Source organism: Sus scrofa, chromosome 12 (genome assembly GCF_054392235.1).
Source record: "Sus scrofa isolate SSC_HxYL_T2T_F1_AM1 chromosome 12, Sscrofa_HxYL_maternal_Yorkshire_Landrace_v2.0, whole genome shotgun sequence".
Lineage (NCBI taxonomy): Eukaryota > Metazoa > Chordata > Mammalia > Artiodactyla > Suidae > Sus > Sus scrofa.
The window spans coordinates 56,108,911-56,135,207 of NC_139394.1; the positions used below are offsets into that span (position 1 = coordinate 56,108,911).

Genomic DNA, 26,297 nt, shown 5'->3' on the forward strand with positions numbered 1-26,297 from the left:
GCTGTTTTGGACGATCCACATCTGGACAGACCACACCTCCTTGTGGCACTGGGCACCCAAATCACTGATGAAAATGTAAGAGCGAATGAAAGGAATGATCTGAATGGATAAAGAAATGAGGCCATGTCAATCTCTCTTTCTCCTTCTATTTTATTTTATTTTATTTTTTGGATTTTGCCTTTTCTAGGGCCCTCCCGCGGCATACGGATGTTCAATGGCTAGGGGTCTAATCGGAGCTATAGCTCTGGCCTAAGGCACAGCCACAACAACGTGAGATCTGAGCCACGTCTGTGACCTACACCAAAGCTCATGGCAATGCCGGATACTTAACTTCCTGAGCAAGGCCATGGATTGAACCTGCAACCTCATGGTTCTTAGTCATTCCTTAAACACTGTGCCACTATGGGAACACATCTCCCTCTATTTCTCTCTGTCTCTATTGCACTCTCTATTCTCTTTATACATACATACATACATACATATATATATACACATATATACATATATATATATTTGTAATACATACACATAAAAACACACACATAAAGGTTATGAAATAATAGTTAAGGAAATATATATATCAAAACAAAGTCTAAACTGACCCAATATCTTGGGTTTGAGAGGGTATGAGTGCAAGCCTGGGGATGTCCAGCATAGGAGTGGTTGCTTTGGCAGGCAGAGTGGATCTGCAAGCCACAAATGTGTGCAGAAAAGTAACTACATAAGTGAATAAATTAAAAAAGAATCATGTATATACTCATAAATTCATACACACCAGGTAATTAGGTGTGGTTGGATGTGGATAGACTTGGAAATCTTGATGAAACCAAACACTCCATAGGTCTGTCTCATTTTGCAAATGGCAGAAGTCTCTGAAAAGTGTCTTCTGAAAATAGTTGATGAGAAAATAACATGCATGTGGAATGCGGGAACAAAATGGAAATTGTTGTGTATATGCGGAGAAAAAAATAGAAAATGCAAGATTTTACTGTAAGAATGAAGGAATGACACTTGGGAAATTAAGCAAAAATCAGTAATTACGTACATAGAAACCTATGTTCAGAAATACAGGAGCAAAGGTATATATATAAAAAACGAAGAAAAAAGTCTTGAACTACAGGCACTGGAGATGAGTGTTTGAACGGTGTGGCTTAGGGTAGGTTGGCCTCAGGGCTCTGGACGCCTTCGAGAGGGGGAGGGAAAGAACGCACTGGGAAGGGCACTTGCTGATCGTTCAAGAGAGGGAAGGAGTAGTATGGAACCCACATATCGCCCAGGGCCAATGCAGCCCCGGAGCTGCTGAGGCAGCCAGAGGAGGAAACCCTGAGAGGTGCTGTTAGAGCAGATGTCCACAAGACGGCGCCAGAGTCCGCTCTGGCCCCAGGTGCCGCGCCGCCGAGGCAGCAGGCGCATGCTCAGGAGTGTGGGGGCTGCTGTGTTGGGCAGAAGCCAGAGCCAGCCGCCAGAGGTTTGTGGTGGTTTTCGGGGCACCTGGCACTCTCCGCCCCAAGGTGCCTGACGTCAGGCAGAGGACACCTAGGTGTGTCTTCCACACTGTTTGGCGGAGAGGCAGCCCGGTTGGGGGGCAGCGGGCTTCGAATTCTTGAGGGGTTCCCTGGGTTTCTGCGTGCCTTGGGTTCCTCCCGAGGCTGGAGCTGAGGTCCACAGAGTCTCCGTGTTGAATGGTGAGCTGGCCATTTGCAGAGCCCCGCCTCTCACCGTTTTAGGTACGTGGAGAGAGTCAGCCTGGTGCCGAGGCGGGAATGTGGGGCAGCGGTGGCATGAAGGCTGGCAGCGGTGCAATCCCCTGTGCTTTCCTTTTCCCTCAATCGCCCTAGCGATAGTTCCTCTTTGCCTTGAGCGATGAGGCTCTCTCCTTTGCAGTACAGCGCCAGCGCCAGCGCCAGCGCCAGCGCCAGCGCCAGCGTAGGGAAGTGTGACCGAAACCAGGTGAGCCGAGTTAGGTAGGGCCGGTTGGTCTCTTCAGGAAATCTCGGAGGGTGTTCCCTCGTGGGGGCCTGGCTCAAGTGTCTCTCGACTTCACTGCTGCGACTGTGGTAATACGTGCATTTGGGGATGCCACCCTGGTCAGACAGCATCCCAGTACCGCAGGTGACACTGAAATAAACTTCTCAATAGAAGAAGAAGTCATTGAAAAGAACGAGCTCAAGGGCTAAAGGAGTCACTGTACGCATTCATGCCTTCCTATAGATTAGCGAAAGGAATTGCTAGATAAGGCAATGATGAGGCCTCACTTGACGCAATACCTCGGGAGACAGAGGGTCTTCAGTACCTGCCTGGGGTCGGTCCAGCCAGGGTGTGGACTCCGTTCCTGGGCAGATAGCATCTGCATGCCCCAAGTTGGTGCAGACACAGAAAGAGGTAGGTAAATAAATAAATGAATAAACACACAAACACACAAACACATACGGAAAGTGCTCGTGCAGAAGTAAATTAATACACCATATGTAACTCTGTCTGGTCCGAGGTCTCATGGCTAAGAACCTTTGACACATTCAGCCGAGTCACTTGGCCTGTGTTTTTCCTCGAGAGGCACGAGTCTGGACCTAGGCACCTTCTCTGGTGAACGCTGAGCCCGCACCTTTGGGGTTTCTGTTTCCTATAGTGACAGTTTATTTCCATTAAAGCGGACTGATGGTGCTCCGTGTCTCTTTGACGGCAAAGGGATCTAGCTGTACATGTATGCACATCCCGTTTGGCTCACATTCGCCTCCATCCTCTTGCAAATCCAAGTGACCAGATGGCGTTCCCTGGGCTCTAGAGCAGGATGTCCTTGTCGACCCACTCCGTGTGCAGGTGTTTAGATCTCTTGCACCCCAAACCCCAGTCCTTCCTACACCCGCCCCTTCCAGTCGGGCCACCTCAAACCTCTTGTCCAGTCCGTGAGTTTCTTTTCTGTGCAGAGAGTCCTTAGTGCCATTTGTTAGAATCCCGATACCAGGGGTATTCTGTGGCCTTGGTCTTTCTCTTTCTGACCGACTTCTCTTCGTAGGGGACTGTCTGAAGCCATCCCCGTGGCTGAGAATGTCCCCTTTGGTTCTGGTTGGATGGCTGAGCCTTAATCCACTGGGTGTATGTACCACATCGCCCTAATCCTAGCGTTTGTCGCTGGACATCGGGTGTGTTTCCATGCCTTGGTTTTCGGAACATTGCGGCAGGATCAGAGCGGGGCATCGAACATTTGAGGGAGCACTTTCTGGATGTGTGCTCCAGAGTGGGAGTGCTGGGTTATGGGGTCGTTCTAAATTAAGTTCTTCAGATGGACCTCGAGCCTGTGGTCCATAGCAGTTTTCCCAATTTCCATCCTCACCCTCATGGAAGGAGAGCACCCTCTTCTCCACAGCCTCTCCGGGGTGTTGTATTCCTAGTCCCCCTCGTGATGGGCATTCAGAGAGGGAGGACGAGGTACCTCCGCCGTGTCTTGATTTGCATGGCACTCGTCCTGAGTGCTGGTGGTCCTTTGTTTCTGCTGCGAGTGGCCCTGTGTGCCTCTGGATTAGGGACTTGTCCATTCAGGGCTTTGACCCGTTTTATTAAATGGGCTTGGTGGTGGTGGTGTTTGGCTGTTGGGTGGGATCAGCTGGCGAGCTGGTCCTTTGGAAACCCCAGCCTGACCGGGGCTTTGGGATCCGGCTGGAGTTCTGGCGGCTTGTGCGTGCAAGGTGGCAAAACGGTGATAGTTAGGGGAGCAGGTCCGCGCATGCCTGTGTGGTTCTCTCGAGAGGTCTCCTGACTCTCGGTGCCTATGTGTCCATGGGAGCCTCTTGGGTTCCTGATAGACACGTGGGATGAATGCCTGATCGAAGGAAGGGTCAGGTGATTTCAGGCCGGTAGGTTGAGATAAAGAAAGGTCGCACAGAGGTTCCTCTTGGCCCCCTGGGTAAAAGGTCTGTCTTGGTCCCTTTGGAGGCTTTGACCATCGCCGTGGCTTGAGAACCATGGCTGGGAAGATAACTCGTGCATGCGGGATGCGGGGTCAAAATGGAAGGATGTATACGGTATAGGGGGGAGAAAAAAGAAAGACAGACAGACAGAGACAGACAGACCGACAGACACAAAAGAAGCAAGACCTTAGAGTCCGAATGAAGGAATGACACTTGGGAAATTAAGCAAAAGTCCATAGCTACATACGTAGAAACCTATGTTCAGAAATACAGGAGCAGAGGTGTTTGTAAAAGGAAAAATTAATAATAATAATAATACTAATAAACGGAAGAAAGCGGCCTTGACATCCTGGGTCTGGAGCCGAGTGTTTGAACGGTGTGGCTTAGGGTAGGTTGGCCTCAGGGCTCTGGACGCCTTCGAGAGGGGGAGGGAAAGAACCGACTGGGCAGGGCACTTGCTGATCGTTCAAGAGAGGGAAGGAATAGTATGGAACCCACATATCGCCCAGGGCCAGTGCAGCCCCAGAGCTGCTGAGGCAGCCAGAGGAGGAAACCCTGAGAGGTGCTGTTAGAGCAGATGTCCACAAGACGGCGCCAGAGTCCGCTCTGGCCCCAGGTGCCGCGCCGCCGAGGCAGCAGGCGCATGCTCAGGAGTGTGGGGGCTGCTGTGTTGGGCAGAAGCCAGAGCCAGCCGCCAGAGGTTTGTGGTGGTTTTCGGGGCACCTGGCACTCTCCGCCCCAAGGTGCCTGACGTCAGGCAGAGGACACCTAGGTGTGTCTTCCACACTGTTTGGCGGAGAGGCAGCCCGGTTGGGGGGCAGCGGGCTTCGAATTCTTGAGGGGTTCCCTGGGTTTCTGCGTGCCTTGGGTTCCTCCCGAGGCTGGAGCTGAGGTCCACAGAGTCTCCGTGTTGAATGGTGAGCTGGCCATTTGCGGAGCCCCGCCTCCCACCGTTTTAGGTACGTGGAGAGAGTCAGCCTGGTGCCGAGGCGGGACTGTGGGGCAGCGGTGGCATGAAGGCTGGCAGCGGTGCAATCCCCTGTGCTTTCCTTTTCCCTCAATCGCCCTAGCGATAGTTCCTCTTTGCCTTGAGCGATGAGGCTCTCTCCTTTGCAGTACAGCGCCAGCGCCAGCGCCAGCGTAGGGAAGTGTGACCGAAACCAGGTGAGCCGAGTTAGGCAGGGCTGGTTGGTCTCTTCAGGAAATCTCGGAGGGTGTTCCCTCGTGGGGGCCTGGCTCAAGTGTCTCTCGACTTCACTGCTGCGACTGTGGTAATACGTGCATTTGGAGATGCCACCCTGGTCAGACAGCATCGCAGGACCGCAGGTGACACTGAAATATACTTCTCAATAGAAGAAGAAGTCATTGAAAAGAACGAGCTCAAGGGCTAAAGGAGTCACTGTACGCATTCATGCCTTCCTATAGATTAGCGAACGGAATTGCTAGATAAGGCAATGATGAGGCCTCACTTGACGCAATACCTCGGGAGACAGAGGGTCTTCAGTACCTGCGTGGGGTAGGTCCAGCCAGGGTGTGGACTCCGTTCCTGGGCAGATAGCATCTGCATGCCCCAAGTTGGTGCAGACACAGAAAGAGGTAGGTAAATAAATAAATGAATAAACACACACACAAACAAACCAATACGGCAAGTGCTCGTGCAGAAATAAGTTCAATACACCATATGTAACTCTATCTGGTCCGAGGTCTCATGGCGAAGAACTCCTGACACATTCAGCCGAGTCACTTGGCCTGTGTTTTTCCTCGAGAGGCACGAGTCTGGACCTAGGCACCTTCTCTGGTGAACGCTGAGCCCGCACCTTTGGGGTTTCTTTTTCCTATAATGCCAGTTTATTTCCATTAAAGCGGACTGATGGTGCTCCGTGTCTCTTTAGCGGCAAAGGGATCTAGCTGTACATGTGTGTACATCCCGTTTGGCTCACATTCGCCTCCATCCTGTTGCAAATCCAAGTGACCAGATGGCCTTCCCTGGGCTCTAGAGCAGGATGTCCTTGTCGACCCACTCCGTGTGCAGGTGTTTAGATCTCTTGCACCCCAAACCCCAGTCCTTCCTACACCCGCCCCTTCCAGTCGGGCCACCTCAAACCTCTTGTCCAGTCCGTGAGTTTCTTTTCTGTGCAGAGAGTCATTAGTGCCATTTGTTAGAATCCCGATACGAGGGGTGTTCTGTGGCCTTGGTCTTTCTCTTTCGGACCGACTTCTCTTCGTAGGGGGCTGTCTGAAGCCATCCCCGTGGCTGAGAATGTCCCCTTTGGTTCTGGTTGGATGGCTGAGCCTTAATCCACTGGGTGTATGTACCACATCGCCCTAATCCTAGCGTTTGTCGCTGGACATCGGGTGTGTTTCCATGCCTTGGTTTTCGGAACATTGCGGCAGGATCAGAGCGGGGCATCGAACATTTGAGGGAGCACTTTCTGGATATGTGCTCCAGAGTGGGAGTGCTGGGTTATGGGGTCGTTCTAAATTAAGTTCTTCAGATGGACCTCGAGCCTGTGGTCCATAGCAGTTTTCCCAATTTCCATCCTCACCCTCATGGAAGGAGAGCACCCTCTTCTCCACAGCCTCTCCGGGGTGTTGTATTCCTAGTCCCCCTCGTGATGGGCATTCAGAGAGGGAGGACGAGGTACCTCCGCCGTGTCTTGATTTGCATGGCACTCGTCCTGAGTGCTGGTGGTCCTTTGTTTCTGCTGCGAGTGGCCCTGTGTGCCTCTGGATTAGGGACTTGTCCATTCAGGGCTTTGACCCGTTTTATTAAATGGGCTTGGTGGTGGTGGTGTTTGGCTGTTGGGTGGGATCAGCTGGCGAGCTGGTCCTTTGGAAACCCCAGCCTGACCGGGGCTTTGGGATCCGGCTGGAGTTCTGGCGGCTTGTGCGTGCAAGGTGGCAAAACGGTGATAGTTAGGGGAGCAGGTCCGCGCATGCCTGTGTGGTTCTCTCGAGAGGTCTCCTGACTCTCGGTGCCTATGTGTCCGTGGGAGCCTCTTGGGTTCCTGATAGACACGTGGGATGAATGCCTGATCGAAGGAAGGGTCAGGTGATTTCAGGCCGGTAGGTTGAGATAAAGAAAGGTCGCACAGAGGTTCCTCTTGGCCCCCTGGGTAAAAGGTCTGTCTTGGTCCCTTTGGAGGCTTTGACCATCGCCGTGGCTTGAGAACCATGGCTGGGAAGATAACTCGTGCATGCGGGATGCGGGGTCAAAGTGGAAGGATGTATACGGTATAGGGGGGAGAAAAAAGAAAGACAGACAGACAGAGACAGACAGACCGACAGACAGAAAAGAAGCAAGACCTTAGAGTCCGAATGAAGGAATGACACTTGGGAAATTAAGCAAAAGTCCATAGCTACATACGTAGAAACCTATGTTCAGAAATACAGGAGCAGAGGTGTTTGTAAAAGGAAAAATTAATAATAATAATAACACTAATAAACGGAAGAAAGCGGCCTTGACATCCTGGGTCTGGAGCCGAGTGTTTGAACGGTGTGGCTTAGGGTAGGTTGGCCTCAGGGCTCTGGACGCCTTCGAGAGGGGGAGGGAAAGAACCGACTGGGCAGGGCACTTGCTGATCGTTCAAGAGAGGGAAGGAATAGTATGGAACCCACATATGGCCCAGGGCCAGTGCAGCCCCAGAGCTGCTGAGGCAGCCAGAGGAGGAAACCCTGAGAGGTGCTGTTAGAGCAGATGTCCACAAGACGGCGCCAGAGTCCGCTCTGGCCCCAGGTGCCGCGCCGCCGAGGCAGCAGGCGCATGCTCAGGAGTGTGGGGGCTGCTGTGTTGGGCAGAAGCCAGAGCCAGCCGCCAGAGGTTTGTGGTGGTTTTCGGGGCACCTGGCACTCTCCGCCCCAAGGTGCCTGACGTCAGGCAGAGGACACCTAGGTGTGTCTTCCACACTGTTTGGCGGAGAGGCAGCCCGGTTGGGGGGCAGCGGGCTTCGAATTCTTGAGGGGTTCCCTGGGTTTCTGCGTGCCTTGGGTTCCTCCCGAGGCTGGAGCTGAGGTCCACAGAGTCTCCGTGTTGAATGGTGAGCTGGCCATTTGCGGAGCCCCGCCTCCCACCGTTTTAGGTACGTGGAGAGAGTCAGCCTGGTGCCGAGGCGGGACTGTGGGGCAGCGGTGGCATGAAGGCTGGCAGCGGTGCAATCCCCTGTGCTTTCCTTTTCCCTCAATCGCCCTAGCGATAGTTCCTCTTTGCCTTGAGCGATGAGGCTCTCTCCTTTGCAGTACAGCGCCAGCGCCAGCGCCAGCGTAGGGAAGTGTGACCGAAACCAGGTGAGCCGAGTTAGGCAGGGCTGGTTGGTCTCTTCAGGAAATCTCGGAGGGTGTTCCCTCGTGGGGGCCTGGCTCAAGTGTCTCTCGACTTCACTGCTGCGACTGTGGTAATACGTGCATTTGGAGATGCCACCCTGGTCAGACAGCATCGCAGGACCGCAGGTGACACTGAAATATACTTCTCAATAGAAGAAGAAGTCATTGAAAAGAACGAGCTCAAGGGCTAAAGGAGTCACTGTACGCATTCATGCCTTCCTATAGATTAGCGAACGGAATTGCTAGATAAGGCAATGATGAGGCCTCACTTGACGCAATACCTCGGGAGACAGAGGGTCTTCAGTACCTGCGTGGGGTAGGTCCAGCCAGGGTGTGGACTCCGTTCCTGGGCAGATAGCATCTGCATGCCCCAAGTTGGTGCAGACACAGAAAGAGGTAGGTAAATAAATAAATGAATAAACACACACACAAACAAACCAATACGGCAAGTGCTCGTGCAGAAATAAGTTCAATACACCATATGTAACTCTATCTGGTCCGAGGTCTCATGGCGAAGAACTCCTGACACATTCAGCCGAGTCACTTGGCCTGTGTTTTTCCTCGAGAGGCACGAGTCTGGACCTAGGCACCTTCTCTGGTGAACGCTGAGCCCGCACCTTTGGGGTTTCTTTTTCCTATAATGCCAGTTTATTTCCATTAAAGCGGACTGATGGTGCTCCGTGTCTCTTTAGCGGCAAAGGGATCTAGCTGTACATGTGTGTACATCCCGTTTGGCTCACATTCGCCTCCATCCTGTTGCAAATCCAAGTGACCAGATGGCCTTCCCTGGGCTCTAGAGCAGGATGTCCTTGTCGACCCACTCCGTGTGCAGGTGTTTAGATCTCTTGCACCCCAAACCCCAGTCCTTCCTACACCCGCCCCTTCCAGTCGGGCCACCTCAAACCTCTTGTCCAGTCCGTGAGTTTCTTTTCTGTGCAGAGAGTCATTAGTGCCATTTGTTAGAATCCCGATACGAGGGGTGTTCTGTGGCCTTGGTCTTTCTCTTTCGGACCGACTTCTCTTCGTAGGGGGCTGTCTGAAGCCATCCCCGTGGCTGAGAATGTCCCCTTTGGTTCTGGTTGGATGGCTGAGCCTTAATCCACTGGGTGTATGTACCACATCGCCCTAATCCTAGCGTTTGTCGCTGGACATCGGGTGTGTTTCCATGCCTTGGTTTTCGGAACATTGCGGCAGGATCAGAGCGGGGCATCGAACATTTGAGGGAGCACTTTCTGGATATGTGCTCCAGAGTGGGAGTGCTGGGTTATGGGGTCGTTCTAAATTAAGTTCTTCAGATGGACCTCGAGCCTGTGGTCCATAGCAGTTTTCCCAATTTCCATCCTCACCCTCATGGAAGGAGAGCACCCTCTTCTCCACAGCCTCTCCGGGGTGTTGTATTCCTAGTCCCCCTCGTGATGGGCATTCAGAGAGGGAGGACGAGGTACCTCCGCCGTGTCTTGATTTGCATGGCACTCGTCCTGAGTGCTGGTGGTCCTTTGTTTCTGCTGCGAGTGGCCCTGTGTGCCTCTGGATTAGGGACTTGTCCATTCAGGGCTTTGACCCGTTTTATTAAATGGGCTTGGTGGTGGTGGTGTTTGGCTGTTGGGTGGGATCAGCTGGCAAGCTGGTCCTTTGGAAACCCCAGCCTGACCGGGGCTTTGGGATCCGGCTGGAGTTCTGGCGGCTTGTGCGTGCAAGGTGGCAAAACGGTGATAGTTAGGGGAGCAGGTCCGCGCATGCCTGTGTGGTTCTCTCGAGAGGTCTCCTGACTCTCGGTGCCTATGTGTCCGTGGGAGCCTCTTGGGTTCCTGATAGACACGTGGGATGAATGCCTGATCGAAGGAAGGGTCAGGTGATTTCAGGCCGGTAGGTTGAGATAAAGAAAGGTCGCACAGAGGTTCCTCTTGGCCCCCTGGGTAAAAGGTCTGTCTTGGTCCCTTTGGAGGCTTTGACCATCGCCGTGGCTTGAGAACCATGGCTGGGAAGATAACTCGTGCATGCGGGATGCGGGGTCAAAATGGAAGGATGTATACGGTATAGGGGGGAGAAAAAAGAAAGACAGACAGACAGAGACAGACAGACCGACAGACAGAAAAGAAGCAAGACCTTAGAGTCCGAATGAAGGAATGACACTTGGGAAATTAAGCAAAAGTCCATAGCTACATACGTAGAAACCTATGTTCAGAAATACAGGAGCAGAGGTGTTTGTAAAAGGAAAAATTAATAATAATAATAATACTAATAAACGGAAGAAAGCGGCCTTGACATCCTGGGTCTGGAGCCGAGTGTTTGAACGGTGTGGCTTAGGGTAGGTTGGCCTCAGGGCTCTGGACGCCTTCGAGAGGGGGAGGGAAAGAACCGACTGGGCAGGGCACTTGCTGATCGTTCAAGAGAGGGAAGGAATAGTATGGAACCCACATATCGCCCAGGGCCAGTGCAGCCCCGGAGCTGCTGAGGCAGCCAGAGGAGGAAACCCTGAGAGGTGCTGTTAGAGCAGATGTCCACAAGACGGCGCCAGAGTCCGCTCTGGCCCCAGGTGCCGCGCCGCCGAGGCAGCAGGCGCATGCTCAGGAGTGTGGGGGCTGCTGTGTTGGGCAGAAGCCAGAGCCAGCCGCCAGAGGTTTGTGGTGGTTTTCGGGGCACCTGGCACTCTCCGCCCCAAGGTGCCTGACGTCAGGCAGAGGACACCTAGGTGTGTCTTCCACACTGTTTGGCGGAGAGGCAGCCCGGTTGGGGGGCAGCGGGCTTCGAATTCTTGAGGGGTTCCCTGGGTTTCTGCGTGCCTTGGGTTCCTCCCGAGGCTGGAGCTGAGGTCCACAGAGTCTCCGTGTTGAATGGTGAGCTGGCCATTTGCGGAGCCCCGCCTCCCACCGTTTTAGGTACGTGGAGAGAGTCAGCCTGGTGCCGAGGCGGGACTGTGGGGCAGCGGTGGCATGAAGGCTGGCAGCGGTGCAATCCCCTGTGCTTTCCTTTTCCCTCAATCGCCCTAGCGATAGTTCCTCTTTGCCTTGAGCGATGAGGCTCTCTCCTTTGCAGTACAGCGCCAGCGCCAGCGCCAGCGTAGGGAAGTGTGACCGAAACCAGGTGAGCCGAGTTAGGCAGGGCTGGTTGGTCTCTTCAGGAAATCTCGGAGGGTGTTCCCTCGTGGGGGCCTGGCTCAAGTGTCTCTCAACTTCACTGCTGCGACTGTGGTAATACGTGCATTTGGAGATGCCACCCTGGTCAGACAGCATCGCAGGACCGCAGGTGACACCGAAATATACTTCTCAATAGAAGAAGAAGTCATTGAAAAGAACGAGCTCAAGGGCTAAAGGAGTCACTGTACGCATTCATGCCTTCCTATAGATTAGCGAACGGAATTGCTAGATAAGGCAATGATGAGGCCTCACTTGACGCAATACCTCGGGAGACAGAGGGTCTTCAGTACCTGCGTGGGGTAGGTCCAGCCAGGGTGTGGACTCCGTTCCTGGGCAGATAGCATCTGCATGCCCCAAGTTGGTGCAGACACAGAAAGAGGTAGGTAAATAAATAAATGAATAAACACACACACAAACAAACCAATACGGCAAGTGCTCGTGCAGAAATAAGTTCAATACACCATATGTAACTCTATCTGGTCCGAGGTCTCATGGCGAAGAACTCCTGACACATTCAGCCGAGTCACTTGGCCTGTGTTTTTCCTCGAGAGGCACGAGTCTGGACCTAGGCACCTTCTCTGGTGAACGCTGAGCCCGCACCTTTGGGGTTTCTTTTTCCTATAATGCCAGTTTATTTCCATTAAAGCGGACTGATGGTGCTCCGTGTCTCTTTAGCGGCAAAGGGATCTAGCTGTACATGTGTGTACATCCCGTTTGGCTCACATTCGCCTCCATCCTGTTGCAAATCCAAGTGACCAGATGGCCTTCCCTGGGCTCTAGAGCAGGATGTCCTTGTCGACCCACTCCGTGTGCAGGTGTTTAGATCTCTTGCACCCCAAACCCCAGTCCTTCCTACACCCGCCCCTTCCAGTCGGGCCACCTCAAACCTCTTGTCCAGTCCGTGAGTTTCTTTTCTGTGCAGAGAGTCATTAGTGCCATTTGTTAGAATCCCGATACGAGGGGTGTTCTGTGGCCTTGGTCTTTCTCTTTCGGACCGACTTCTCTTCGTAGGGGGCTGTCTGAAGCCATCCCCGTGGCTGAGAATGTCCCCTTTGGTTCTGGTTGGATGGCTGAGCCTTAATCCACTGGGTGTATGTACCACATCGCCCTAATCCTAGCGTTTGTCGCTGGACATCGGGTGTGTTTCCATGCCTTGGTTTTCGGAACATTGCGGCAGGATCAGAGCGGGGCATCGAACATTTGAGGGAGCACTTTCTGGATATGTGCTCCAGAGTGGGAGTGCTGGGTTATGGGGTCGTTCTAAATTAAGTTCTTCAGATGGACCTCGAGCCTGTGGTCCATAGCAGTTTTCCCAATTTCCATCCTCACCCTCATGGAAGGAGAGCACCCTCTTCTCCACAGCCTCTCCGGGGTGTTGTATTCCTAGTCCCCCTCGTGATGGGCATTCAGAGAGGGAGGACGAGGTACCTCCGCCGTGTCTTGATTTGCATGGCACTCGTCCTGAGTGCTGGTGGTCCTTTGTTTCTGCTGCGAGTGGCCCTGTGTGCCTCTGGATTAGGGACTTGTCCATTCAGGGCTTTGACCCGTTTTATTAAATGGGCTTGGTGGTGGTGGTGTTTGGCTGTTGGGTGGGATCAGCTGGCGAGCTGGTCCTTTGGAAACCCCAGCCTGACCGGGGCTTTGGGATCCGGCTGGAGTTCTGGCGGCTTGTGCGTGCAAGGTGGCAAAACGGTGATAGTTAGGGGAGCAGGTCCGCGCATGCCTGTGTGGTTCTCTCGAGAGGTCTCCTGACTCTCGGTGCCTATGTGTCCGTGGGAGCCTCTTGGGTTCCTGATAGACACGTGGGATGAATGCCTGATCGAAGGAAGGGTCAGGTGATTTCAGGCCGGTAGGTTGAGATAAAGAAAGGTCGCACAGAGGTTCCTCTTGGCCCCCTGGGTAAAAGGTCTGTCTTGGTCCCTTTGGAGGCTTTGACCATCGCCGTGGCTTGAGAACCATGGCTGGGAAGATAACTCGTGCATGCGGGATGCGGGGTCAAAGTGGAAGGATGTATACGGTATAGGGGGGAGAAAAAAGAAAGACAGACAGACAGAGACAGACAGACCGACAGACAGAAAAGAAGCAAGACCTTAGAGTCCGAATGAAGGAATGACACTTGGGAAATTAAGCAAAAGTCCATAGCTACATACGTAGAAACCTATGTTCAGAAATACAGGAGCAGAGGTGTTTGTAAAAGGAAAAATTAATAATAATAATAACACTAATAAACGGAAGAAAGCGGCCTTGACATCCTGGGTCTGGAGCCGAGTGTTTGAACGGTGTGGCTTAGGGTAGGTTGGCCTCAGGGCTCTGGACGCCTTCGAGAGGGGGAGGGAAAGAACCGACTGGGCAGGGCACTTGCTGATCGTTCAAGAGAGGGAAGGAATAGTATGGAACCCACATATCGCCCAGGGCCAGTGCAGCCCCAGAGCTGCTGAGGCAGCCAGAGGAGGAAACCCTGAGAGGTGCTGTTAGAGCAGATGTCCACAAGACGGCGCCAGAGTCCGCTCTGGCCCCAGGTGCCGCGCCGCCGAGGCAGCAGGCGCATGCTCAGGAGTGTGGGGGCTGCTGTGTTGGGCAGAAGCCAGAGCCAGCCGCCAGAGGTTTGTGGTGGTTTTCGGGGCACCTGGCACTCTCCGCCCCAAGGTGCCTGACGTCAGGCAGAGGACACCTAGGTGTGTCTTCCACACTGTTTGGCGGAGAGGCAGCCCGGTTGGGGGGCAGCGGGCTTCGAATTCTTGAGGGGTTCCCTGGGTTTCTGCGTGCCTTGGGTTCCTCCCGAGGCTGGAGCTGAGGTCCACAGAGTCTCCGTGTTGAATGGTGAGCTGGCCATTTGCGGAGCCCCGCCTCCCACCGTTTTAGGTACGTGGAGAGAGTCAGCCTGGTGCCGAGGCGGGACTGTGGGGCAGCGGTGGCATGAAGGCTGGCAGCGGTGCAATCCCCTGTGCTTTCCTTTTCCCTCAATCGCCCTAGCGATAGTTCCTCTTTGCCTTGAGCGATGAGGCTCTCTCCTTTGCAGTACAGCGCCAGCGCCAGCGCCAGCGTAGGGAAGTGTGACCGAAACCAGGTGAGCCGAGTTAGGCAGGGCTGGTTGGTCTCTTCAGGAAATCTCGGAGGGTGTTCCCTCGTGGGGGCCTGGCTCAAGTGTCTCTCGACTTCACTGCTGCGACTGTGGTAATACGTGCATTTGGAGATGCCACCCTGGTCAGACAGCATCGCAGGACCGCAGGTGACACTGAAATATACTTCTCAATAGAAGAAGAAGTCATTGAAAAGAACGAGCTCAAGGGCTAAAGGAGTCACTGTACGCATTCATGCCTTCCTATAGATTAGCGAACGGAATTGCTAGATAAGGCAATGATGAGGCCTCACTTGACGCAATACCTCGGGAGACAGAGGGTCTTCAGTACCTGCGTGGGGTAGGTCCAGCCAGGGTGTGGACTCCGTTCCTGGGCAGATAGCATCTGCATGCCCCAAGTTGGTGCAGACACAGAAAGAGGTAGGTAAATAAATAAATGAATAAACACACACACAAACAAACCAATACGGCAAGTGCTCGTGCAGAAATAAGTTCAATACACCATATGTAACTCTATCTGGTCCGAGGTCTCATGGCGAAGAACTCCTGACACATTCAGCCGAGTCACTTGGCCTGTGTTTTTCCTCGAGAGGCACGAGTCTGGACCTAGGCACCTTCTCTGGTGAACGCTGAGCCCGCACCTTTGGGGTTTCTTTTTCCTATAATGCCAGTTTATTTCCATTAAAGCGGACTGATGGTGCTCCGTGTCTCTTTAGCGGCAAAGGGATCTAGCTGTACATGTGTGTACATCCCGTTTGGCTCACATTCGCCTCCATCCTGTTGCAAATCCAAGTGACCAGATGGCCTTCCCTGGGCTCTAGAGCAGGATGTCCTTGTCGACCCACTCCGTGTGCAGGTGTTTAGATCTCTTGCACCCCAAACCCCAGTCCTTCCTACACCCGCCCCTTCCAGTCGGGCCACCTCAAACCTCTTGTCCAGTCCGTGAGTTTCTTTTCTGTGCAGAGAGTCATTAGTGCCATTTGTTAGAATCCCGATACGAGGGGTGTTCTGTGGCCTTGGTCTTTCTCTTTCGGACCGACTTCTCTTCGTAGGGGGCTGTCTGAAGCCATCCCCGTGGCTGAGAATGTCCCCTTTGGTTCTGGTTGGATGGCTGAGCCTTAATCCACTGGGTGTATGTACCACATCGCCCTAATCCTAGCGTTTGTCGCTGGACATCGGGTGTGTTTCCATGCCTTGGTTTTCGGAACATTGCGGCAGGATCAGAGCGGGGCATCGAACATTTGAGGGAGCACTTTCTGGATATGTGCTCCAGAGTGGGAGTGCTGGGTTATGGGGTCGTTCTAAATTAAGTTCTTCAGATGGACCTCGAGCCTGTGGTCCATAGCAGTTTTCCCAATTTCCATCCTCACCCTCATGGAAGGAGAGCACCCTCTTCTCCACAGCCTCTCCGGGGTGTTGTATTCCTAGTCCCCCTCGTGATGGGCATTCAGAGAGGGAGGACGAGGTACCTCCGCCGTGTCTTGATTTGCATGGCACTCGTCCTGAGTGCTGGTGGTCCTTTGTTTCTGCTGCGAGTGGCCCTGTGTGCCTCTGGATTAGGGACTTGTCCATTCAGGGCTTTGACCCGTTTTATTAAATGGGCTTGGTGGTGGTGGTGTTTGGCTGTTGGGTGGGATCAGCTGGCGAGCTGGTCCTTTGGAAACCCCAGCCTGACCGGGGCTTTGGGATCCGGCTGGAGTTCTGGCGGCTTGTGCGTGCAAGGTGGCAAAACGGTGATAGTTAGGGGAGCAGGTCCGCGCATGCCTGTGTGGTTCTCTCGAGAGGTCTCCTGACTCTCGGTGCCTATGTGTCCGTGGGAGCCTCTTGGGTTCCTGATAGACACGTGGGATGAATGCCTGATCGAAGGAAGGGTCAGGTGATTTCAGGCCGGTAGGTTGAGATAAAGAAAGGTCGCACAGAGGTTCCTCTTGGCCCCCTGGGTAAAAGGTCTGTCTTGGTCCCTTTGGAGGCTTTGACCATCGCCGTGGCTTGAGAACCATGGCTGGGAAGATAACTCGTGCATGCGGGATGCGGGGTCAAAGTGGAAGGATGTATACGGTATAGGGGGGAGAAAAAAGAAAGACAGACAGACAGAGACAGACAGACCGACAGACAGAAAAGAAGCAAGACCTTAGAGTCCGAATGAAGGAATGACACTTGGGAAATTAAGCAAAAGTCCATAGCTACATACGTAGAAACCTATGTTCAGAAATACAGGAGCAGAGGTGTTTGTAAAAGGAAAAATTAATAATAATAATAACACTAATAAACGGAAGAAAGCGGCCTTGACATCCTGGGTCTGGAGCCGAGTGTTTGAACGGTGTGGCTTAGGGTAGGTTGGCCTCAGGGCTCTGGACGCCTTCGAGAGGGGGAGGGAAAGAACCGACTGGGCAGGGCACTTGCTGATCGTTCAAGAGAGGGAAGGAATAGTATGGAACCCACATATCGCCCAGGGCCAGTGCAGCCCCAGAGCTGCTGAGGCAGCCAGAGGAGGAAACCCTGAGAGGTGCTGTTAGAGCAGATGTCCACAAGACGGCGCCAGAGTCCGCTCTGGCCCCAGGTGCCGCGCCGCCGAGGCAGCAGGCGCATGCTCAGGAGTGTGGGGGCTGCTGTGTTGGGCAGAAGCCAGAGCCAGCCGCCAGAGGTTTGTGGTGGTTTTCGGGGCACCTGGCACTCTCCGCCCCAAGGTGCCTGACGTCAGGCAGAGGACACCTAGGTGTGTCTTCCACACTGTTTGGCGGAGAGGCAGCCCGGTTGGGGGGCAGCGGGCTTCGAATTCTTGAGGGGTTCCCTGGGTTTCTGCGTGCCTTGGGTTCCTCCCGAGGCTGGAGCTGAGGTCCACAGAGTCTCCGTGTTGAATGGTGAGCTGGCCATTTGCGGAGCCCCGCCTCCCACCGTTTTAGGTACGTGGAGAGAGTCAGCCTGGTGCCGAGGCGGGACTGTGGGGCAGCGGTGGCATGAAGGCTGGCAGCGGTGCAATCCCCTGTGCTTTCCTTTTCCCTCAATCGCCCTAGCGATAGTTCCTCTTTGCCTTGAGCGATGAGGCTCTCTCCTTTGCAGTACAGCGCCAGCGCCAGCGCCAGCGTAGGGAAGTGTGACCGAAACCAGGTGAGCCGAGTTAGGCAGGGCTGGTTGGTCTCTTCAGGAAATCTCGGAGGGTGTTCCCTCGTGGGGGCCTGGCTCAAGTGTCTCTCGACTTCACTGCTGCGACTGTGGTAATACGTGCATTTGGAGATGCCACCCTGGTCAGACAGCATCGCAGGACCGCAGGTGACACTGAAATATACTTCTCAATAGAAGAAGAAGTCATTGAAAAGAACGAGCTCAAGGGCTAAAGGAGTCACTGTACGCATTCATGCCTTCCTATAGATTAGCGAACGGAATTGCTAGATAAGGCAATGATGAGGCCTCACTTGACGCAATACCTCGGGAGACAGAGGGTCTTCAGTACCTGCGTGGGGTAGGTCCAGCCAGGGTGTGGACTCCGTTCCTGGGCAGATAGCATCTGCATGCCCCAAGTTGGTGCAGACACAGAAAGAGGTAGGTAAATAAATAAATGAATAAACACACACACAAACAAACCAATACGGCAAGTGCTCGTGCAGAAATAAGTTCAATACACCATATGTAACTCTATCTGGTCCGAGGTCTCATGGCGAAGAACTCCTGACACATTCAGCCGAGTCACTTGGCCTGTGTTTTTCCTCGAGAGGCACGAGTCTGGACCTAGGCACCTTCTCTGGTGAACGCTGAGCCCGCACCTTTGGGGTTTCTTTTTCCTATAATGCCAGTTTATTTCCATTAAAGCGGACTGATGGTGCTCCGTGTCTCTTTAGCGGCAAAGGGATCTAGCTGTACATGTGTGTACATCCCGTTTGGCTCACATTCGCCTCCATCCTGTTGCAAATCCAAGTGACCAGATGGCCTTCCCTGGGCTCTAGAGCAGGATGTCCTTGTCGACCCACTCCGTGTGCAGGTGTTTAGATCTCTTGCACCCCAAACCCCAGTCCTTCCTACACCCGCCCCTTCCAGTCGGGCCACCTCAAACCTCTTGTCCAGTCCGTGAGTTTCTTTTCTGTGCAGAGAGTCATTAGTGCCATTTGTTAGAATCCCGATACGAGGGGTGTTCTGTGGCCTTGGTCTTTCTCTTTCGGACCGACTTCTCTTCGTAGGGGGCTGTCTGAAGCCATCCCCGTGGCTGAGAATGTCCCCTTTGGTTCTGGTTGGATGGCTGAGCCTTAATCCACTGGGTGTATGTACCACATCGCCCTAATCCTAGCGTTTGTCGCTGGACATCGGGTGTGTTTCCATGCCTTGGTTTTCGGAACATTGCGGCAGGATCAGAGCGGGGCATCGAACATTTGAGGGAGCACTTTCTGGATATGTGCTCCAGAGTGGGAGTGCTGGGTTATGGGGTCGTTCTAAATTAAGTTCTTCAGATGGACCTCGAGCCTGTGGTCCATAGCAGTTTTCCCAATTTCCATCCTCACCCTCATGGAAGGAGAGCACCCTCTTCTCCACAGCCTCTCCGGGGTGTTGTATTCCTAGTCCCCCTCGTGATGGGCATTCAGAGAGGGAGGACGAGGTACCTCCGCCGTGTCTTGATTTGCATGGCACTCGTCCTGAGTGCTGGTGGTCCTTTGTTTCTGCTGCGAGTGGCCCTGTGTGCCTCTGGATTAGGGACTTGTCCATTCAGGGCTTTGACCCGTTTTATTAAATGGGCTTGGTGGTGGTGGTGTTTGGCTGTTGGGTGGGATCAGCTGGCGAGCTGGTCCTTTGGAAACCCCAGCCTGACCGGGGCTTTGGGATCCGGCTGGAGTTCTGGCGGCTTGTGCGTGCAAGGTGGCAAAACGGTGATAGTTAGGGGAGCAGGTCCGCGCATGCCTGTGTGGTTCTCTCGAGAGGTCTCCTGACTCTCGGTGCCTATGTGTCCGTGGGAGCCTCTTGGGTTCCTGATAGACACGTGGGATGAATGCCTGATCGAAGGAAGGGTCAGGTGATTTCAGGCCGGTAGGTTGAGATAAAGAAAGGTCGCACAGAGGTTCCTCTTGGCCCCCTGGGTAAAAGGTCTGTCTTGGTCCCTTTGGAGGCTTTGACCATCGCCGTGGCTTGAGAACCATGGCTGGGAAGATAACTCGTGCATGCGGGATGCGGGGTCAAAGTGGAAGGATGTATACGGTATAGGGGGGAGAAAAAAGAAAGACAGACAGACAGAGACAGACAGACCGACAGACAGAAAAGAAGCAAGACCTTAGAGTCCGAATGAAGGAATGACACTTGGGAAATTAAGCAAAAGTCCATAGCTACATACGTAGAAACCTATGTTCAGAAATACAGGAGCAGAGGTGTTTGTAAAAGGAAAAATTAATAATAATAATAACACTAATAAACGGAAGAAAGCGGCCTTGACATCCTGGGTCTGGAGCCGAGTGTTTGAACGGTGTGGCTTAGGGTAGGTTGGCCTCAGGGCTCTGGACGCCTTCGAGAGGGGGAGGGAAAGAACCGACTGGGCAGGGCACTTGCTGATCGTTCAAGAGAGGGAAGGAATAGTATGGAACCCACATATCGCCCAGGGCCAATGCAGCCCCGGAGCTGCTGAGGCAGCCAGAGGAGGAAACCCTGAGAGGTGCTGTTAGAGCAGATGTCCACAAGACGGCGCCAGAGTCCGCTCTGGCCCCAGGTGCCGCGCCGCCGAGGCAGCAGGCGCATGCTCAGGAGTGTGGGGGCTGCTGTGTTGGGCAGAAGCCAGAGCCAGCCGCCAGAGGTTTGTGGTGGTTTTCGGGGCACCTGGCACTCTCCGCCCCAAGGTGCCTGACGTCAGGCAGAGGACACCTAGGTGTGTCTTCCACACTGTTTGGCGGAGAGGCAGCCCGGTTGGGGGGCAGCGGGCTTCGAATTCTTGAGGGGTTCCCTGGGTTTCTGCGTGCCTTGGGTTCCTCCCGAGGCTGGAGCTGAGGTCCACAGAGTCTCCGTGTTGAATGGTGAGCTGGCCATTTGCGGAGCCCCGCCTCCCACCGTTTTAGGTACGTGGAGAGAGTCAGCCTGGTGCCGAGGCGGGACTGTGGGGCAGCGGTGGCATGAAGGCTGGCAGCGGTGCAATCCCCTGTGCTTTCCTTTTCCCTCAATCGCCCTAGCGATAGTTCCTCTTTGCCTTGAGCGATGAGGCTCTCTCCTTTGCAGTACAGCGCCAGCGCCAGCGCCAGCGTAGGGAAGTGTGACCGAAACCAGGTGAGCCGAGTTAGGCAGGGCTGGTTGGTCTCTTCAGGAAATCTCGGAGGGTGTTCCCTCGTGGGGGCCTGGCTCAAGTGTCTCTCGACTTCACTGCTGCGACTGTGGTAATACGTGCATTTGGAGATGCCACCCTGGTCAGACAGCATCGCAGGACCGCAGGTGACACTGAAATATACTTCTCAATAGAAGAAGAAGTCATTGAAAAGAACGAGCTCAAGGGCTAAAGGAGTCACTGTACGCATTCATGCCTTCCTATAGATTAGCGAACGGAATTGCTAGATAAGGCAATGATGAGGCCTCACTTGACGCAATACCTCGGGAGACAGAGGGTCTTCAGTACCTGCGTGGGGTAGGTCCAGCCAGGGTGTGGACTCCGTTCCTGGGCAGATAGCATCTGCATGCCCCAAGTTGGTGCAGACACAGAAAGAGGTAGGTAAATAAATAAATGAATAAACACACACACAAACAAACCAATACGGCAAGTGCTCGTGCAGAAATAAGTTCAATACACCATATGTAACTCTATCTGGTCCGAGGTCTCATGGCGAAGAACACCTGACACATTCAGCCGAGTCACTTGGCCTGTGTTTTTCCTCGAGAGGCACGAGTCTGGACCTAGGCACCTTCTCTGGTGAACGCTGAGCCCGCACCTTTGGGGTTTCTTTTTCCTATAATGCCAGTTTATTTCCATTAAAGCGGACTGATGGTGCTCCGTGTCTCTTTAGCGGCAAAGGGATCTAGCTGTACATGTGTGTACATCCCGTTTGGCTCACATTCGCCTCCATCCTGTTGCAAATCCAAGTGACCAGATGGCCTTCCCTGGGCTCTAGAGCAGGATGTCCTTGTCGACCCACTCCGTGTGCAGGTGTTTAGATCTCTTGCACCCCAAACCCCAGTCCTTCCTACACCCGCCCCTTCCAGTCGGGCCACCTCAAACCTCTTGTCCAGTCCGTGAGTTTCTTTTCTGTGCAGAGAGTCATTAGTGCCATTTGTTAGAATCCCGATACGAGGGGTGTTCTGTGGCCTTGGTCTTTCTCTTTCGGACCGACTTCTCTTCGTAGGGGGCTGTCTGAAGCCATCCCCGTGGCTGAGAATGTCCCCTTTGGTTCTGGTTGGATGGCTGAGCCTTAATCCACTGGGTGTATGTACCACATCGCCCTAATCCTAGCGTTTGTCGCTGGACATCGGGTGTGTTTCCATGCCTTGGTTTTCGGAACATTGCGGCAGGATCAGAGCGGGGCATCGAACATTTGAGGGAGCACTTTCTGGATATGTGCTCCAGAGTGGGAGTGCTGGGTTATGGGGTCGTTCTAAATTAAGTTCTTCAGATGGACCTCGAGCCTGTGGTCCATAGCAGTTTTCCCAATTTCCATCCTCACCCTCATGGAAGGAGAGCACCCTCTTCTCCACAGCCTCTCCGGGGTGTTGTATTCCTAGTCCCCCTCGTGATGGGCATTCAGAGAGGGAGGACGAGGTACCTCCGCCGTGTCTTGATTTGCATGGCACTCGTCCTGAGTGCTGGTGGTCCTTTGTTTCTGCTGCGAGTGGCCCTGTGTGCCTCTGGATTAGGGACTTGTCCATTCAGGGCTTTGACCCGTTTTATTAAATGGGCTTGGTGGTGGTGGTGTTTGGCTGTTGGGTGGGATCAGCTGGCGAGCTGGTCCTTTGGAAACCCCAGCCTGACCGGGGCTTTGGGATCCGGCTGGAGTTCTGGCGGCTTGTTCGTGCAAGGTGGCAAAACGGTGATAGTTAGGGGAGCAGGTCCGCGCATGCCTGTGTGGTTCTCTCGAGAGGTCTCCTGACTCTCGGTGCCTATGTGTCCGTGGGAGCCTCTTGGGTTCCTGATAGACACGTGGGATGAATGCCTGATCGAAGGAAGGGTCAGGTGATTTCAGGCCGGTAGGTTGAGATAAAGAAAGGTCGCACAGAGGTTCCTCTTGGCCCCCTGGGTAAAAGGTCTGTCTTGGTCCCTTTGGAGGCTTTGACCATCGCCGTGGCTTGAGAACCATGGCTGGGAAGATAACTCGTGCATGCGGGATGCGGGGTCAAAATGGAAGGATGTATACGGTATAGGGGGGAGAAAAAAGAAAGACAGACAGACAGAGACAGACAGACCGACAGACAGAAAAGAAGCAAGACCTTAGAGTCCGAATGAAGGAATGACACTTGGGAAATTAAGCAAAAGTCCATAGCTACATACGTAGAAACCTATGTTCAGAAATACAGGAGCAGAGGTGTTTGTAAAAGGAAAAATTAATAATAATAATAATACTAATAAACGGAAGAAAGCGGCCTTGACATCCTGGGTCTGGAGCCGAGTGTTTGAACGGTGTGGCTTAGGGTAGGTTGGCCTCAGGGCTCTGGACGCCTTCGAGAGGGGGAGGGAAAGAACCGACTGGGCAGGGCACTTGCTGATCGTTCAAGAAAGGGAAGGAATAGTATGGAACCCACATATCGCCCAGGGCCAATGCAGCCCCGGAGCTGCTGAGGCAGCCAGAGGAGGAAACCCTGAGAGGTGCTGTTAGAGCAGATGTCCACAAGACGGCGCCAGAGTCCGCTCTGGCCCCAGGTGCCGCGCCGCCGAGGCAGCAGGCGCATGCTCAGGAGTGTGGGGGCTGCTGTGTTGGGCAGAAGCCAGAGCCAGCCGCCAGAGGTTTGTGGTGGTTTTCGGGGCACCTGGCACTCTCCGCCCCAAGGTGCCTGACGTCAGGCAGAGGACACCTAGGTGTGTCTTCCACACTGTTTGGCGGAGAGGCAGCCCGGTTGGGGGGCAGCGGGCTTCGAATTCTTGAGGGGTTCCCTGGGTTTCTGCGTGCCTTGGGTTCCTCCCGAGGCTGGAGCTGAGGTCCACAGAGTCTCCGTGTTGAATGGTGAGCTGGCCATTTGCGGAGCCCCGCCTCCCACCGTTTTAGGTACGTGGAGAGAGTCAGCCTGGTGCCGAGGCGGGACTGTGGGGCAGCGGTGGCATGAAGGCTGGCAGCGGTGCAATCCCCTGTGCTTTCCTTTTCCCTCAATCGCCCTAGCGATAGTTCCTCTTTGCCTTGAGCGATGAGGCTCTCTCCTTTGCAGTACAGCGCCAGCGCCAGCGCCAGCGCCAGCGTAGGGAAGTGTGACCGAAACCAGGTGAGCCGAGTTAGGCAGGGCTGGTTGGTCTCTTCAGGAAATCTCGGAGGGTGTTCCCTCGTGGGGGCCTGGCTCAAGTGTCTCTCGACTTCACTGCTGCGACTGTGGTAATACGTGCATTTGGAGATGCCACCCTGGTCAGACAGCATCGCAGGACCGCAGGTGACACTGAAATATACTTCTCAATAGAAGAAGAAGTCATTGAAAAGAACGAGCTCAAGGGCTAAAGGAGTCACTGTACGCATTCATGCCTTCCTATAGATTAGCGAACGGAATTGCTAGATAAGGCAATGATGAGGCCTCACTTGACGCAATACCTCGGGAGACAGAGGGTCTTCAGTACCTGCGTGGGGTAGGTCCAGCCAGGGTGTGGACTCCGTTCCTGGGCAGATAGCATCTGCATGCCCCAAGTTGGTGCAGACACAGAAAGAGGTAGGTAAATAAATAAATGAATAAACACACACACAAACAAACCAATACGGCAAGTGCTCGTGCAGAAATAAGTTCAATACACCATATGTAACTCTATCTGGTCCGAGGTCTCATGGCGAAGAACTCCTGACACATTCAGCCGAGTCACTTGGCCTGTGTTTTTCCTCGAGAGGCACGAGTCTGGACCTAGGCACCTTCTCTGGTGAACGCTGAGCCCGCACCTTTGGGGTTTCTTTTTCCTATAATGCCAGTTTATTTCCATTAAAGCGGACTGATGGTGCTCCGTGTCTCTTTAGCGGCAAAGGGATCTAGCTGTACATGTGTGTACATCCCGTTTGGCTCACATTCGCCTCCATCCTGTTGCAAATCCAAGTGACCAGATGGCCTTCCCTGGGCTCTAGAGCAGGATGTCCTTGTCGACCCACTCCGTGTGCAGGTGTTTAGATCTCTTGCACCCCAAACCCCAGTCCTTCCTACACCCGCCCCTTCCAGTCGGGCCACCTCAAACCTCTTGTCCAGTCCGTGAGTTTCTTTTCTGTGCAGAGAGTCATTAGTGCCATTTGTTAGAATCCCGATACGAGGGGTGTTCTGTGGCCTTGGTCTTTCTCTTTCGGACCGACTTCTCTTCGTAGGGGGCTGTCTGAAGCCATCCCCGTGGCTGAGAATGTCCCCTTTGGTTCTGGTTGGATGGCTGAGCCTTAATCCACTGGGTGTATGTACCACATCGCCCTAATCCTAGCGTTTGTCGCTGGACATCGGGTGTGTTTCCATGCCTTGGTTTTCGGAACATTGCGGCAGGATCAGAGCGGGGCATCGAACATTTGAGGGAGCACTTTCTGGATATGTGCTCCAGAGTGGGAGTGCTGGGTTATGGGGTCGTTCTAAATTAAGTTCTTCAGATGGACCTCGAGCCTGTGGTCCATAGCAGTTTTCCCAATTTCCATCCTCACCCTCATGGAAGGAGAGCACCCTCTTCTCCACAGCCTCTCCGGGGTGTTGTATTCCTAGTCCCCCTCGTGATGGGCATTCAGAGAGGGAGGACGAGGTACCTCCGCCGTGTCTTGATTTGCATGGCACTCGTCCTGAGTGCTGGTGGTCCTTTGTTTCTGCTGCGAGTGGCCCTGTGTGCCTCTGGATTAGGGACTTGTCCATTCAGGGCTTTGACCCGTTTTATTAAATGGGCTTGGTGGTGGTGGTGTTTGGCTGTTGGGTGGGATCAGCTGGCGAGCTGGTCCTTTGGAAACCCCAGCCTGACCGGGGCTTTGGGATCCGGCTGGAGTTCTGGCGGCTTGTGCGTGCAAGGTGGCAAAACGGTGATAGTTAGGGGAGCAGGTCCGCGCATGCCTGTGTGGTTCTCTCGAGAGGTCTCCTGACTCTCGGTGCCTATGTGTCCGTGGGAGCCTCTTGGGTTCCTGATAGACACGTGGGATGAATGCCTGATCGAAGGAAGGGTCAGGTGATTTCAGGCCGGTAGGTTGAGATAAAGAAAGGTCGCACAGAGGTTCCTCTTGGCCCCCTGGGTAAAAGGTCTGTCTTGGTCCCTTTGGAGGCTTTGACCATCGCCGTGGCTTGAGAACCATGGCTGGGAAGATAACTCGTGCATGCGGGATGCGGGGTCAAAGTGGAAGGATGTATACGGTATAGGGGGGAGAAAAAAGAAAGACAGACAGACAGAGACAGACAGACCGACAGACAGAAAAGAAGCAAGACCTTAGAGTCCGAATGAAGGAATGACACTTGGGAAATTAAGCAAAAGTCCATAGCTACATACGTAGAAACCTATGTTCAGAAATACAGGAGCAGAGGTGTTTGTAAAAGGAAAAATTAATAATAATAATAACACTAATAAACGGAAGAAAGCGGCCTTGACATCCTGGGTCTGGAGCCGAGTGTTTGAACGGTGTGGCTTAGGGTAGGTTGGCCTCAGGGCTCTGGACGCCTTCGAGAGGGGGAGGGAAAGAACCGACTGGGCAGGGCACTTGCTGATCGTTCAAGAGAGGGAAGGAATAGTATGGAACCCACATATCGCCCAGGGCCAGTGCAGCCCCAGAGCTGCTGAGGCAGCCAGAG

At 53.7% G+C, this 26,297-nt stretch overlaps 1 protein-coding gene across 10 annotated transcripts in view; it reads left to right on the top strand.

Moving 5' to 3' along the window:
- Positions 1-1,376: 1,376 nt before the first annotated feature.
- The window catches only part of NLRP1 (NLR family pyrin domain containing 1), a 632,803-nt gene continuing 607,882 nt past the window's right edge, over positions 1,377-26,297 (top strand). For 3 of the 10 annotated variants that reach the window (XR_014821719.1, XM_084985810.1, XM_084985805.1), the window contains exon 1: positions 1,410-1,727. Coding sequence is in view for 2 of the 10 variants with exons in the window: in XM_084985793.1 (XP_084841919.1) it covers positions 2,241-2,382 (142 nt within the window). In the remaining 8 variants the exon portion in view is untranslated. Of the gene's footprint in view, positions 2,383-4,546; positions 4,865-26,297 lie in introns of those variants that run through there. The other 7 variants (XR_014821727.1, XM_084985793.1, XR_014821724.1 and 4 more) reach the window with 5 other exon arrangements.